This window comes from Aspergillus pseudoviridinutans (genome assembly GCF_018340605.1).
Source record: "Aspergillus pseudoviridinutans IFM 55266 DNA, scaffold_4, whole genome shotgun sequence".
Lineage (NCBI taxonomy): Eukaryota > Fungi > Ascomycota > Eurotiomycetes > Eurotiales > Aspergillaceae > Aspergillus > Aspergillus pseudoviridinutans.
The window spans coordinates 692,836-706,956 of record NW_025091284.1 but is presented as its reverse complement, the minus strand read 5'-3'; the positions used below and the strand labels follow the sequence as shown (position 1 = coordinate 706,956).

General features: G+C 54.2%; 3 protein-coding genes across 3 annotated transcripts; 1 reads left to right on the top strand and 2 right to left on the bottom strand.

Annotated features, from left to right (window-relative positions):
* Positions 1-298: 298 nt before the first annotated feature.
* Positions 299-1,963, bottom strand: Asppvi_005679 (MFS transporter; the record flags this gene model as incomplete). Its single annotated transcript, XM_043301595.1, has 2 exons — positions 299-1,520; positions 1,665-1,963. The coding sequence occupies 2 exons, from the start codon at positions 1,961-1,963 to the stop codon at positions 299-301; spliced, it is 1,521 nt and encodes a 506-aa protein (XP_043157530.1).
* Positions 1,964-2,406: 443 nt separating this feature from the next.
* On the top strand, positions 2,407-4,600 carry Asppvi_005678 (putative transcription factor; the record flags this gene model as incomplete). Its single annotated transcript, XM_043301594.1, has 4 exons — positions 2,407-2,533; positions 2,591-3,521; positions 3,581-3,946; positions 4,033-4,600. The coding sequence occupies 4 exons, from the start codon at positions 2,407-2,409 to the stop codon at positions 4,598-4,600; spliced, it is 1,992 nt and encodes a 663-aa protein (XP_043157529.1).
* Positions 4,601-5,017: 417 nt separating this feature from the next.
* Positions 5,018-13,114, bottom strand: Asppvi_005677 (type I polyketide synthase; the record flags this gene model as incomplete). The annotated part of the gene is made up of 6 exons (XM_043301593.1): positions 5,018-5,869; positions 5,937-12,150; positions 12,221-12,554; positions 12,611-12,668; positions 12,732-12,818; positions 12,896-13,114. The coding sequence occupies 6 exons, from the start codon at positions 13,112-13,114 to the stop codon at positions 5,018-5,020; spliced, it is 7,764 nt and encodes a 2,587-aa protein (XP_043157528.1).
* Between the last annotated feature and the right edge of the window lie 1,007 nt (positions 13,115-14,121).

Below are 14,121 nucleotides of genomic sequence, written 5' to 3'. Positions count from 1 at the left end.
GAGACAACAAAATAGTTCGATTGCCGTAGCGATTGACTTGTCCATGTCGATCCCTAGTCTCTACGTCTAAGAATGATGTGTTCGGTAACTGCGACTGATATACTACGGTAAATGCGGTTGTATTAACACTGACGATGTTTTTGGCAGTCTAGATGAAATATAAATCCGAAATCCAATCTATTTTCCTCTGTAGTGCATGAGTCTCTTCCACTGGCCACGTACGCACAACGGACGTGGACATGCATATCCGTCACTTCACACACCGTACAGAATAGCTCAGCCAGACATCCCGACTTCCTCACTCCGAAGGGGAATCTTCCTCCTCCTTGACTGGCGCAGGTGCCTGCTGCATCTGCATCCGCCTCATCATCTCCGCAGCCTCGAACGCATACTTGCATTTCATCCGCAGCGCCCCACCGTAGCGATACATGACGAACGGGAACGGCATGCAAGCCAACGTCAAAAAGGCCGGTAGTGAGCTCGCCCAGTGAATCCCAAGMTTGTCATACATCTGGGTAGTAAACAAGGGAAACACAGCCCCGACGATCGAGCGGAAAATAGCGGCAGCTGCAAGAACAGACGCCGCGTAGATGGTGTACGCGTCAATCAGGTAGTTGACGATCGGCAGGATGACAAGGACGCAGCCGAAGCCGAAGGGTGCAGAGAGGACCATGCTGACGGACCAGTGGATGTGGGGGTAATTGGTCCAGGCGAAGGCGAACATGCCGACTGGTAGGGCCACAGCGCCGACGATGGCGGGTGGGAGTCGAGATTCGGCAGTTGCTGATTTGGACAACAAGAGCTTTGTGTAACGGTTGTTGTTGTCGTGGATGGCGTAGAGTAATCCGATGATAATGCCAACGGCGATACCCATGAAGGCGAGCCCGCCGATGCCCTCGCTCCAGCCGCGTTGTTCGTTATACACGATGGGCATGGCGCTCATGAACATGTAGACCGTGCCGTAGATAATGGCCATGTAGAGCGAGGCAACCAGCACGATGGGCTCGCGGAAGAGCAGAACCCAAGGCCGAATGAGCGCTCGCTGGAAGACCTCCGACGGCTTCTTCTTGCCTTGGTTCTTTTCGAGGACGCTGATGTAAACCTTACCGTGGGCTTTGGAGAGCTGGTTTGCCCTCCTGATCAGTAATACCGGCCCATAAGTTTCAGGCACAAAGATGACGCCGATGATACCAATCACGCCGATAAAGATGCAGCACACCCCCTGGACCCATCTCCATCCAACGTTTTCAGAGACGAACCCGCCAACGATAGGACCAAGGATGGGACCGAGGAACGGCGCGACACAGTACAGTGTCATCGCGAGGCCTCTCTGAGCCGGGGGGAAGAGATCTGCAATGGCACCGCCCGAGTTGACTAACGGTGAGCCTCCAAAGGTGCCGCTGAAGAATCGCAACACCAGGAGGGTGGCGACGTTTCGACTTCCAGCGGAACCTCCAATGAAGCCCACCATGGCAACGTGGGAGACGATCCAGAGAGCTTGTCTTCCGTATAGTTCAGATCTACAAGGCACGGTTAGGTTCAAGGCGTCTGCGTATGGTTGATTAAAGACTTACTAAAAGAACGGAGTGTCAGCTGGTGTATTACGGCGTCAAATAGAGGAGGAGCTTACCAAGGGGCCCCATACTGCTGGGCCAATTGCAAACCCAAGAACAAAGAGGGACAGACCAACTGTAAACACTTCTGTGCTGATGTCGAAGTCTGGAATGAGCTCATTTGCGGAAGCAGAGTATGCGGAAGATGTAAAGGTGATGGCAAAGACAGAGAAGGTCACAATGGCGGTAATGAACCATTTCCTGAATTGAGACCAGTTCATAGGATTCCCTGGGTCATCTTTTTGGAATTCGACTATGAAGGGGTCTTCCTGGGTGCCTTGCCCATCAAAGTTATGGGTTTGCTGGACCTCAGGGTCTGCTGCGGCCTTGGATTCGGCTGGTTGAGACATGCTTCAACACTGGAGCGACCTAAGTCTGAGAGGAATCTCAGAAAAGAAACAAGTGATAATAAGTATGCAGCATGTCCGGATGGTAAATTGCTCTAGGCTTTAAGATTTATAGCTGATGTTGACAGTCTCAAAGAACATAGAGAGGCGGACCAGTGTTTGATTGGCTGTCACACTAGCACTATTCGATGCGCGGAAGTAAAGCTGACTGGCTGACATGCAGGAGATTCGCCTTAGCCAATTATATGTCTTTCCGCTATGGAGTCATGAGTGAGCGGAGCATAATATGATTGGGACGTGTCATATAATAATACCTTGACTAATGCGTGCTGTCTCCGTGTCGCCGGAGTGCGGACAATCTCCAACTCCCCTGCTTTTCTTTCATGTAAGCTTTAATACGTTATCTGTGTGGAGCGAGACCAACTGGCGAAGTGGTTGTATTGAATATGTCTCTAAATATGAGAAACCATCAAGACGTTTTATCGAAACCACTGCGCAGGGAGCGATTGAAAATCTCCATCGCTTGTCAGGCTTGTCGGTTGAGGAAGGCGAAATGCGATGGCGGTCATCCGGGTATTTTATGGCCCTATAACGTCCTCCTATAAGACTGACTGATAATATCATTTGCAGCCTGTGCTAGATGCGTGCGAAGAGGAAAGGCATGTACGTACAGCATTGATTCCAGCGCCGTCGAGCGACAAGCCAAGCGCAAAACCCCGGTCCCAAAAGCACTAACAAATCGCTGTCATATACCCATCCCAGCCTCGTCTGCGAACTTGGGAGCCTGCTCGCTTGCGACTCCGGTGACCCGTGGACCGCTCTCCAGATCAGTGCGTGCCGAGGAAGACCAAGAGCCGGAGCTCGATCAGGATCAAAACCGTGCGTACTACAGCACCCATGGACAGTTTGCTGGCGAAGTCGCAGCCGCCATCGATGTGAGAGCAGGGCTCGTCCCGGCCGCTACTTCAAACCTTGTCCCGTTCGTGGATGCGCCCTTGTTTGGAGTGTTAGACCTGCACTCTCCGTACAGCGTTCTCAACTCGGCCACGGAATTGCCTCCCCGCGCTTATGCTGATAGACTTGTGTGTATATATTGGCAGTACGTCGATCCCGTGGAGCCGGTCTTGAGTCGAGAACGCTTCTTACACGACTATGAGGCGACGTACTCTCAACCTGGTGCACTGCTCCACGCGGACCGAGACGTCTGGCTCAGCATACTCAATGTCGTCTTTGCCCTGGCAGTGCAGAGACAAGAATCCATCCTTCCGCAACAGCGTGACGAGGAGGGAAATCGCTTTTTCCAGCGCGCATGGGCGCTTCTCCGACCAGAGACAATTCTATGGAAGCCTGGAACGCTCGAGCTGGTCCAGTGTTTGATGCTTATGAATCGATACCTCCACTGCACCAGCAACCACCTAAAGACATGGATGACGGCGGGGTTGGCAATCCGCATTGCGCAGAGTATGTGTTGCCATCTCTCCATGGGGTCTTCGGCCAAGCATCCTTGCAACGACACGCAGTTGAAACAAAAGGTATGGGCTAGCTGTGTGGCTCTAGACCGGTAAGTCTACAGACATACAGAAAAAACTTTTTTCTTGGTCTCATCGCTCACTCCGCTAGATGCGTTTCGTGGTCACTCGGCCGGACATCGGCGCCGTCCTTGATCCCTTTACCGAACAGGACCGAGGCGATGTCTACAAGTCAGAGCTACCTACAGGGCGGTAGCCATGCAGAGCATCTTTCACGAGAGCTTCATGAAATTGGAAATCAAATTCAGTTGGCACAGACCCAGACTCGCAATGCTCTCGCTGCCAGGTTGGGACTACCACGTCTGTATCAACAGGACGACTACCACGCCGTGGCAGTGCAGCTAGACGCCTGCCTCAACAAATGGGAGAATGGTCTCCCTAGCGACTGGAAGTTGGAAAATCTCAACAACGTTATCGACAGGAATTCGCGAGCAGAGCGATATTTACTTCACCTTCGGTATGCCACTATTACACTGTTTGTTCGTTTCGAGGATCAGTCATGACTAGAGCAGCTCGGTCCTTGCATTTCTAACACCAGTCTAGACTCCTTCACTCCCGAATTGTCCTGTACAGACCCATGCTCGCACGTCTCTACTCTCTGAAAACCCACCCGTCAACCATGCCAGCACGACCCAATCCTCCAAGCCTTAGCGATCGGCTCCTCAGAGAATGCGCCGGAATGTGCGTGGAAACCGCGCAGAAGCTCACCTCGTTGATCATCGAGACCCTGGAGCCAAACGAACCAATGGGTCTCCTGCCCTGGTGGTATCGAATCTACTATCTACACATTGCAGGGACCAACTTTCTGGCGGCCATGTTCGAAGCGGACCTGTTTACCACATCGGCGTCGCAATCGTGGAAAGATGTTCTGTCGGCGCTCCGCGCGCATGACCACTTGAGCATGTATGTTCAACAGTGCATCCGGACCTTTGAAATGCTCGCGACAAGAATCTTGGAGACACAATGCCCCGGTCCAGATGGCACTGGTGATATGCCGCTTGAGGAGGAGACCTCGGGTTCCCTGTTCGATCATATCTTCCAGGATCTAGGGTTTGATTGCGATAGCTTTCTCTTTGGTATGGAGGATTTTACGGAGGGCCAGTGTTCTTAGTGCGCCACTATCTCTTCTTTCAGCTAGTTGGAGCTGAAAGGGACGAAAGGATGGGACTTCCGTGTGTTTTCGATGGTCCTGTTTCCTTACTACGTAGATTTTGTTTTGCTTTGCTCTGGTTGGTCTGCAGATTCCTTCTTGACAAAATCCAAGGAGACTGAGAGCGAGCTTCTTGTACGTGTAATGTAGGAATCGATAGGGGAAGGGCGATCTTGTTTAGCAAGTGCTACTAGGAGAAATTATTTGACTCGAGTAAATTCAAATTATACCTACTATGTTCAGGATTTGGCGTGTGTTGCAATCTGTCTCTTGTCTTCTCCTGAGTAGAACTGTATGCTCAAGGGAAACCTCTCTGACAAAAATATAACGTTCCAATATTGACGAGAAACATCTAACTCTACCAAGGTATCGCCAACCTCATGACGCCGCAGCAAATTTCACATGCTTACTACGATCCACCACATCGGCCGCGAGCATGGCCAGACTAGGACTCTGCATAATATTGAAAATAGACAGCTCGGCACCGGCCTGGCTGAAGAGCATATTGCGCACCTCAACCGCCACGAGGGAGTCAACTCCCTGCTGCGAGGGAGACTCACTCAGGTCAATATCCTCGACGGGGACCAGGAACATATCAGCCAGCATCTCGGCCAAGGCGGACCCGACCGCGCGAATAGCCTCGTCGCGCGATGCACACACGGCCATCCTGGCAGCCAGAGGGTCGCTACCATTTTGCTGCCCTTGTTCCTCCTGCGCGGCTGCGGAAGGCTGTCGGTACCTGAGCGGGAGCACGCGCATGTCGCGGCCGAGGTCACCGTCAAGCTCCCAGTGCGGGCCAGGGCCCGAGTTAATGCCACCCACGACAAACTGGGGGTCGTACGGCGACAAAATGGCCGACTCGAGCGAGGCGAGCACGTGGTCTTCGTCGATGACCCTGCGTCCCGCCTTGAGGAGGGACTTGCGTAGGGTCTCGGATGCGTTCGCCTCGGCGACGTAGCCGACGGCGTTGACGACTGAGAGGTCGATGGAGACACCGGGAAGGCCGCAGTGCTTGACGCGCCAGTGGGCTAGGGCGTCTTCGTACGCGCCGGCTGCTGAGTACGCTGCTTGGCTGGCGTAGCCGAGGATTCCGTTGATTGACGAGAACAGGACGAAAAAGTCGAGATCGCCGGGCAGGTTGAATTGATTGTGCAGGTTCCAGCACCCTGCGACTTTGCTCTGTGTGGTGTACCTGTAGTCGTCGAGGGTCATCTTCTCGACGAAAGAGTCCTGCGAGCAAACAAATCATGTTAGCCTGCAACGAAAATATCCGCTGGGGTGATGGGCGATCACTCACATGGAGAACGAAGGCAGCGTGAATGACGCCCCGAATGGGCGGCAATCCCTCTTGCGCACACACCTGGATCGCTCTGGCCACGTCGTCCTCGTTGGCGACATCGCAGCTGACAGGCAAGACGCGACTACATCCCGCCTCGCGGAGCTCCTCGGCCAATGCTGCCGTCTTCTCGCTCTTTGCTGCGCTACGCGACAGAAGGACAAGGTTCCGAGCTCCGCGTGATATCATCCAGTGCGCCACAGACTGCCCTAACCCGCCGGTTCCGCCTACAATCAAATACGACGCGTCGGGAGAGAGCTTCGCAGCCACCGCGCGTGGGAGTACTGGTACCATTTCATGCGAACCGACCGACAAGACGACCTTGCCCATATGGTGCCCGGTCTGCAGCAGACGAGACGCTTCGGCAATGTCCCCCATGGAATAAGCAGTGATAGGATGCACAGGCGCGACGGCATTGGCCTCAACAAGGCGCATAACCTCTCCCAGATAGCGATGCACGTCAGCACCTCGGCGCTCTAAGAGACTCGGAAGGTCGATGGCCGAGAAGGAAACAGAGCGGGAAAAGGGTCGCATCTCGAGATTGCTGTTTCTCTCCGAATCGTGCTTGCCAATCTCGACAAAGTGCCCCAGGGGTGCGACTAGGTTGAAGCTTTCCTGCAAAAGGGGACCCGCCAGCGAGTTTAGGACCACGTCAACCCCGTAGCCGTTGGTGGCAGCGAGGGTAGCAGGCCCGAAGGATGTGTCATGGCTGTTGAAGATGTGGTCCGCTGGTATGCCGTGCCTTCGCATGATGAGCTCTCGCTCTTCAGGGCTGCCAACAGTGGCGAATATTTCCGCCCCGAGGTGTTGCGCAACCATGATGGCAGCCTGCCCAACGCTGCCAGCCGCGGCATGGATTAAGACCGACTGGGTGCGTTGCAGCCTTGCGACCGCGATGAGAGAGAAGTACGCCGTGAGGAAAGCTACTGGGAGCGATGCTGCCTCCTCGAAGGTGAGCTCTGTCGGCATGCGTACTGTTGACCTCCACCCGACTGTAGCTCGGCTTGGGAAAGACGACTGGCTCAAAAGGCAGACAACACGATCGCCGACTACGTAGCCCTGAGCAGCTGCCTCGCTCCCCACTCGAGTGACGATTCCCGCACACTCGAGGCCTATGATATGCTCGTCCGTATGGCGCAAGTCGGTACCGTACGCCCTGGGCTCCACCTCTATCAGGCTGGGCTGAAGAGAGTCATAGTAGGCCTTGTCATCGTCACCAAAGGCTAGTGATTCTGGCTGCAAACAAAGGGGGCGATCTGGCTGGTAGAAGGGCTCCATAACAACGGTTTGCTTGGCATCCAAGTCTGAAGCGTTTGGAGAAAGCATCTGATCCCTCGCCACATCATGGTACAGTCGTGGAACTAAGATCACGCCATCTCGCTCGGCGTACTCAAACTCGGTTGGGCCTTTCTCTGCCCCAGGGCCGTCCTCGGAGTTGCCAAAAGCTGTGCGTAGGATTTGCACAATGGCAGATGCACCGGCGTCAGACCACAGGGGCCCTTTGGGGTCTAGGTCCAACGTCAACAATTTTCGACCAACGTACTCGCTGCGCAGCGAGCGAACAAACCCAGCCGCAAGACTGAGTTCGGGACTTTCGCAATCCACGGCGCCCCCTCGCGTCACCCAGATGAGCCCCTTACAGCTCGTGCTCATCGCCCGAATACCCTCCAGAGACGCTGAATCGAGGTCGTAGAGGATGGGCTCGTCCACCTCGCCAATGAAGATACAAATCTTGTCAGCGAACCATGTTGAGGTGGCAGAGGCAGACTCAAGCTCTTGTACAACCGGCAACTTCCTGTCTTCTCCTTCGGTGCATGCGGCGATGGAATCCTGGAGGCTCTGCAGCCATCCGGAGGGAGGAGACCCAGCTCTACGACTTGTGACAATGACCAGCTTCTCCGGACCGACGCTCAGCTTCGGGGGCAATGACATTGGTACTGTCGCCATGATAGTAATCGCAGTCTGGCTTTCGGTGCTTTCGCAGTCGGGCAGCTTGAGATCCACGGCGAAGCCAGCGGCCCGGAGATAGCGATCCCACATGGGTGCGCTCAGCACCGGGTTGGCCTCTCTCTCAGGCTCTTCGCCAAGCCACCAATTAGGAAGCAGCCCGCTCACAAACTGGGCGTCGATGTGACACTGCACATCCTCCATCAGCAAGAGAGTCCCGTTTGGCTTGAGGAGGCTCCGAACGTTGTTCAGCGTGCGGGAGATAGATTTGGTAGTATGCAGGACGCGCGAGGCGATAACAATATCGTAAGGGCCGTTCGTGAAACCCTGCGCGGCTGGATCCTGGTCAATGTCGAGCACGTCAAAGGACAGCAGGTCGCTCCAGGCCGATAGGCTTTCTCGAGCCGCCTCAAAGAAGGCCGCTGAGATGTCGGTATAGTGATACAAGGAAGCGTGTGGACCGCCCGACGTGGTGGTACCAAGGGCTTCAAGGGCATATCGCGTCATGGCGCCTGTTCCTGCGCCGATCTCCAGGATGCGGGCACGGGGATTCTTGTGTGCAAGGTGGCGTAGCAGCCCGGCGAGCTGCGACCCCATTCGCTTCACCTTGGGCGTCTCGGTGTAGAGCTTGGGCAACAGATTGTCCTCGGCCATGAGTTCGAGTGGTGCAGTCTGCCCTCGCAGTATAGGCACCAGTTGAGCACCCAGGCGGCATACCATCTCGCCACCCACGCTGGCCTTGGCCACCTGGTCAATCCGACGTTGTTTTTCCGGCTCTTCATCCACAAGCCACTCGGCACTACCGATACAAATTTGCCCTGAGGCGGCCCGCTGGACAGTGTCGTTCATCCATGCATAATACTTGGCGTAGTGAGATCCCATGCATTCCGTATCGCGAGGATCCAATGCAAGTAGAGCCTGCTGCATGAAGTAAACGCACACTCGCCAGACGTCCACTCTGAAACTGTCCTCGGACGGGTCAATGTTGCAGCTCAGTTGCTTCTCAATAGAGGCAAAAGTGGCCGGCGACGCAAAGGAAATATCAAGTGACCAGTCCATTTTGCTGCACAGCTCTGTCTCCCATGGCGCAGACTGTTGAAGTGATACACTGCGTCCCAAAGACTGGTATGAGAAGCCTTTCATTTCCAGCACGACGTTTCCGTCGCCGGGATCGACAACTGACACGTCGGCCTCCATTCCTTGACGATCGTCTCGGATGAGCGAAGAGTGAGTCTTGAAAACATACCCCGCCGTATGACTGATCTTACTGGATACCCAGAAATTCGTAACAGATCGGGGGACCTTGGCGGCGGTCTCACGGGCAGCAGCTCCGGGAACAGCCGAGTATGGAGCCGTGATGATCGAGTCCAATGTGACAGGGTGCAGGACGGGGTCACGGGGAAGATCATTCGGCACCGTCGTGTCCGCCACGGTCATGGTAACCATGCTGCGCATTTCCGAGCCCGACTGGACTATGCCCTTCATGTTCTGGAACATCGGGCCATGAGCGATGCCAAGAGCCCTTAGGTTGGCGAACAGGTCGGCCGGGATAATGCGTCTTGTGTAGCCTTTGATGTCGAAGTCGCGCGTAGTTGGCTTGAGAGCCTCCAGGGAGGGGAATTCAAACTCGATAGATATCAAGCCTTTGGCGTGTTGGGTCCATCGATTGTCCGCCGTGACGGTCCAGACCTCGAAATGTTTCCATCCCTGTGCACTGACGTCTTTCTCGCTCACGGGGCGAATCGTCGTTTGGATCTCAATGCCCTCTGCGTTGTCGGGTATCATGAGGGCCTGCAAGAAGTCGACGTCTCGTAGCCGATAGCCGGATATTTCCTTGGCACCGGTCTTCTGGTCTATTGTTGTGAGCTGCCTAATCGCCTCGATGGCCAGGCAGATGTACCCGGCGGCTGGATATACAACGTTGGATTGAATGACATGGTCCCTGGTCCACGGTGACTCGGAGATACGAAGGATGTGTCGCCACGAGGGTGTCTCTGGATTTGAGCCCTCGACAAGCGAGCCCAGGAGATCATGGGGCGGATGTGACCGTTCGCGAAGGGCCCGGTTGAACCTTGGCTCGACCCAATGCTTGACCTGGTGGTTCCAGGGATACGATGGCAACTCCGTCAGCACCTTTACGTGTTGCTCTCTGCCATGGGGAAAGTTGACGGCTTCCATGTCCACAGGATATCCTTCTTGCAGCAGGCTGGCGGCAAGAGCCTGCATGCTCTGTCGCGCATCTGTTTTGCGCACAAGGCAGCCGTAGTACGGGATCCGCAGGTCCTTGAACTCGGGAAGCGCGAGGATCTCCTGAATAGGACCCCCCAAAGCTGTATGCGGACCAACCTCAACTACGACATCCACGTTGGAGGCAGACGTCCCCGACTCCCCCACAATCATATCGATGAACGCGTCGACGAACTGGACAGGCTGTAACAAGCTCTGCACCCAGTGCTCTGGAGACGCGATCTCCTTGGCATCAATCATGCGGCCCCCGGTCACTGGTGAGGAGAAAGTGATCGTTTTAAGAGCATTGTCAATGTCGGTGGACTGCAACTCTTCCAGTGCCTTGACATAAACATTGGCAATGGGGGCCATGTGATAGGAGTGCCAAGCGACGTCCACCTTGAGGCGGCGAGCAAAGACACCATCTGCGACGGCCAAGTCTTCGAGCTCTTTCACAGCAGATAGGTCTCCAGCAACCGTGATACTGGATGGGCTGTTGATGCACGCCACCACAGCCTGGCCCCCCGACGTCAGCCGCTTCAGGTAGGATTCAGTATCCTCCAGTCCGAGCCCAACGGCAACCATGCCACCCTTGACCGGCCCTCGAAGTCTCTTGTCCGCAGCCAGCACAGCGCGGTAATATGAGAAAGCCATAGCCGCCTGGTAGCTCAGTGCTCCGACAGTGTAAGCCGCGGCAATCTCCCCACTCGAATGGCTGGTCACAGCCATGGGCACAACCCCCCAAGCCCGAAGTAGACGTACAAGCGAGATCTGCACTGCGACACAGATTGGAGTACTCAGAGCGACCTCGTTAATTCGAGAGCTCTCGGCATCACGCGATAGCTCCTCCATCAAGGACCATTCTGCACCGAAATCCTTGAGGTATCCTTCGGCCTCTTCGAGGGATTCTTTGTAGACGGGATAGGCATTCACGAGCTCTCTACCCATAGCATACCATTGTGCTCCCTGGCCCGTAAACACCATGCCGATTCTAGGCGCACGCGAGCTGCGGATAGGTTTGAATTTAGGTGAGTCAAGGGCCTGGATGACTGTATCGATGCCCTCCGTGACAGGAACCGGGTGCGCGGCCACCCATGGGAACCGGGTCCGCCGTTGGCCTAGGGTATATGCAAGGCTTTCAAGTAATTCTCCGGGATTTGGCTGCGTCAACTTTTGCTGTTCGAGATAATCCTTCAGATTGGAGATCATCCTCTGACACGCCTGTTCGTCTTTCCCACTCAGCACGAAAACCTTGGAGTTATCATGGCTAATCCGGGCATGTCCATCCAGCTGGACATGCTTCCGATATATACCATGTCCATTCGAGTGGCCGTTCGAATATGCGTTTCTGCCGGCAAAGGCTGGAATCCATGAGGCGCCATCTTCCATAATGATATGTGCGTTGGCCCCTCCGTACCCGAAATTGTTTATAGAGGCGCGGCGAATTGCGGCCGCCGGCCATTTTTCCAACTCCCGGACCAGTCTGAGATTCCAGTCCTCCAGAGCTATCTTCGGGTTGGGCTTCTCAAAGTTGATGGAGGGCGGGATGATCCCCTTTTCCATGGCCAGGGCAGTCTTGATGATGCTTCCCAGCCCGCTTGCTGCCTCTGTGTGGCCGATGTTTGTCTTGACAGATCCGATAAGCAGTGGCTCACGGTCAGATGACGCAAAGATGGTTGCAATGGCCCGTGGCTCGACGGTATCTCCCGCCTGGGTGCCTGTACCATGTGCCTCAAAGTACTGCGTATCTCGTGGATCTAGTCCTGCTTTCCGGTAGCAAGCCCAGATCAAGGCTTCCTGGGCCTCCAAACTCGGAGTGGTGATGGTTTCCGTCTTGCCGTCTTGGTTGAGAAATGATTCGCGAATTACAGCCCGGATGGGGTCGCCAGAAGCCAGGGCGTCTTTCAAGCGCTTGATTACGAGGGTTCCTACGCCCTCGCCACGTCCGTATCCACTTGCGCGCGAGTCGAAGGCATACGACTTTCCGTCTGCAGATAGAAACCTTGGTGACACATGTCAGTCTCACTCATAACGCCTTGAAATGAACAGCAAATGTGGAATACTGCACTCACCCTGCCGATCCCAAGGCCTTAAACATGTCAGGGTTGAGGGTTAGGTTGGCACCGCCCACGATGGACATATCGGCCTCCCCCGTTCTCAAGCTTTGGATGGCTTGATGCATGGCCACCATGCTCGAGGAGCAGGCCGTTTCTATTGTCATGCTCGCTCCCCGAAAATCAAAGAAATGTGAGATACGATTCGACATCATGGGCACGCCGGTCCCTGTTGCCATCAACCTGGGCAGATTGTCGGCGTCTCGGAGTAAGCTGTCCCTGTAGTCATGCACAAAGACTCCTGTAAACACGGATGTGTTCGAACCGGCGATCTGGGCCAATGGAAGGCCAGCTGTAGGTGCTATTAGCAATCATGTTTCCAACCCGATCGTCAGCTGAGGTTCTCACCATTCTCCAAGGCCTCATAGACGGATTCCAGCTGCAGTCGATATTGGGGATCAAGAGACTAAAGAAAGCGAGTCAGGTCAGGTAAACACGATCTGCACAGATGTAGTATTTGACTTCGTACCGCTGCAGTCTCACTCGAGTAGCCAAAGAAGGCCGCATCGAACAATCCGACATCCTCCTCCAAGAAATGTGCGCCCGTGACGTGCGTCTAGAGAGACACTTGTCAGTTCCTGTTCCTGCTGCTATGTATTGCATTGGACGTCACTAGAATGAAGGCCTACTTACACTGTTCAGTCTCTCATTGTTCGGATGATACACTCCTTTCGCATTGAATCTGGAAGATGGAAAGGGTGTCCAGCCACTTCTTCCCTCGACCAACATACGCCAGAACTTCTCTGTGTTTGTTGCGTCTCCTGAGAACTTTGCACTCATGCCAATAATGGCAATGGGCTCATTTGCCCAGCCAGCCGTGACCCCGTTACAATCATTACCAATGCTCCCCATCTTTTCTGTCGAGGTAGGCACTGTCAGGGAAAGTCTTCGTCAATKGTGTTCCTTTGCAGCAGCAGGCAGGAGTTTCAAAGTAAATGAATGAATGAATGAATGAATGGGAACCACTGCAGTTTATGCGTCTACTGTCTAGGCATCGTGGCAAGGTAGTATCTATGYAGCCATATAGATAGGTTCTGATATCTGATAATAAACAGTGGAGATAGCCTGGGACTCAGGCAACAATAAATCGCCAATCTCCTACGTCGTATGTCGCCTATAGCATATCTTGGACGGAATGCGTCAGCACGACGCTTATGACGGGACCATTCCGGCGGCACGGAGAGCGGAGAAATTCGAACAGACTGGGGACATGATAGTGAGCTAACCAGGTAGTAAGCGAGGTGAAGTCGCATCCACGGCGAAAGTACCGAAATATTGTCTCATACTGTTCGTATTACTGCAGAATTCTTACCTGCATCAGCGTGCAGTAGTCGCACCTTCAGCTGCAGCTTTCATAGGCCAGTAAAGACGTTATCTTACGGGGTGATGGGGGTCGCCAAGGTCTGCTATAGGCTGACTACTACGGATTACCTACGGCAATGATTATTTCAACACGAGAAAAAAGTCCGCCTTGCATGATACAACTCCGGTTACTAGATTAAACTCCTAACACCTCGATAGGTGCCTCAGATTACCTAGAAACTCCGGATAGTATAGCGGCAAGCCATGGATGTGAATCCTTTGCTACTGTACCAATACACCTACTACAGTCAAAGCTCTAGGGGCAAGAAGCTATGATTTCTCCGACATGTGCCCTCTCCATTCTGATTTCTCTGCGATGGTGGCAAGATCAGAGAACCTCCTAAAAGCCCACCGCAACGTCCTCTGTGACTCCTAGATTCATCTTCTATCCACACGTTACCCACAAAACCTCCTTGCTCATTCCTAGCTGAGACGGTGATAGTAGAGTTGAACTCTACCGCAGACGCCCAAGCCTCACCACTTAGAACTGAGCTCAT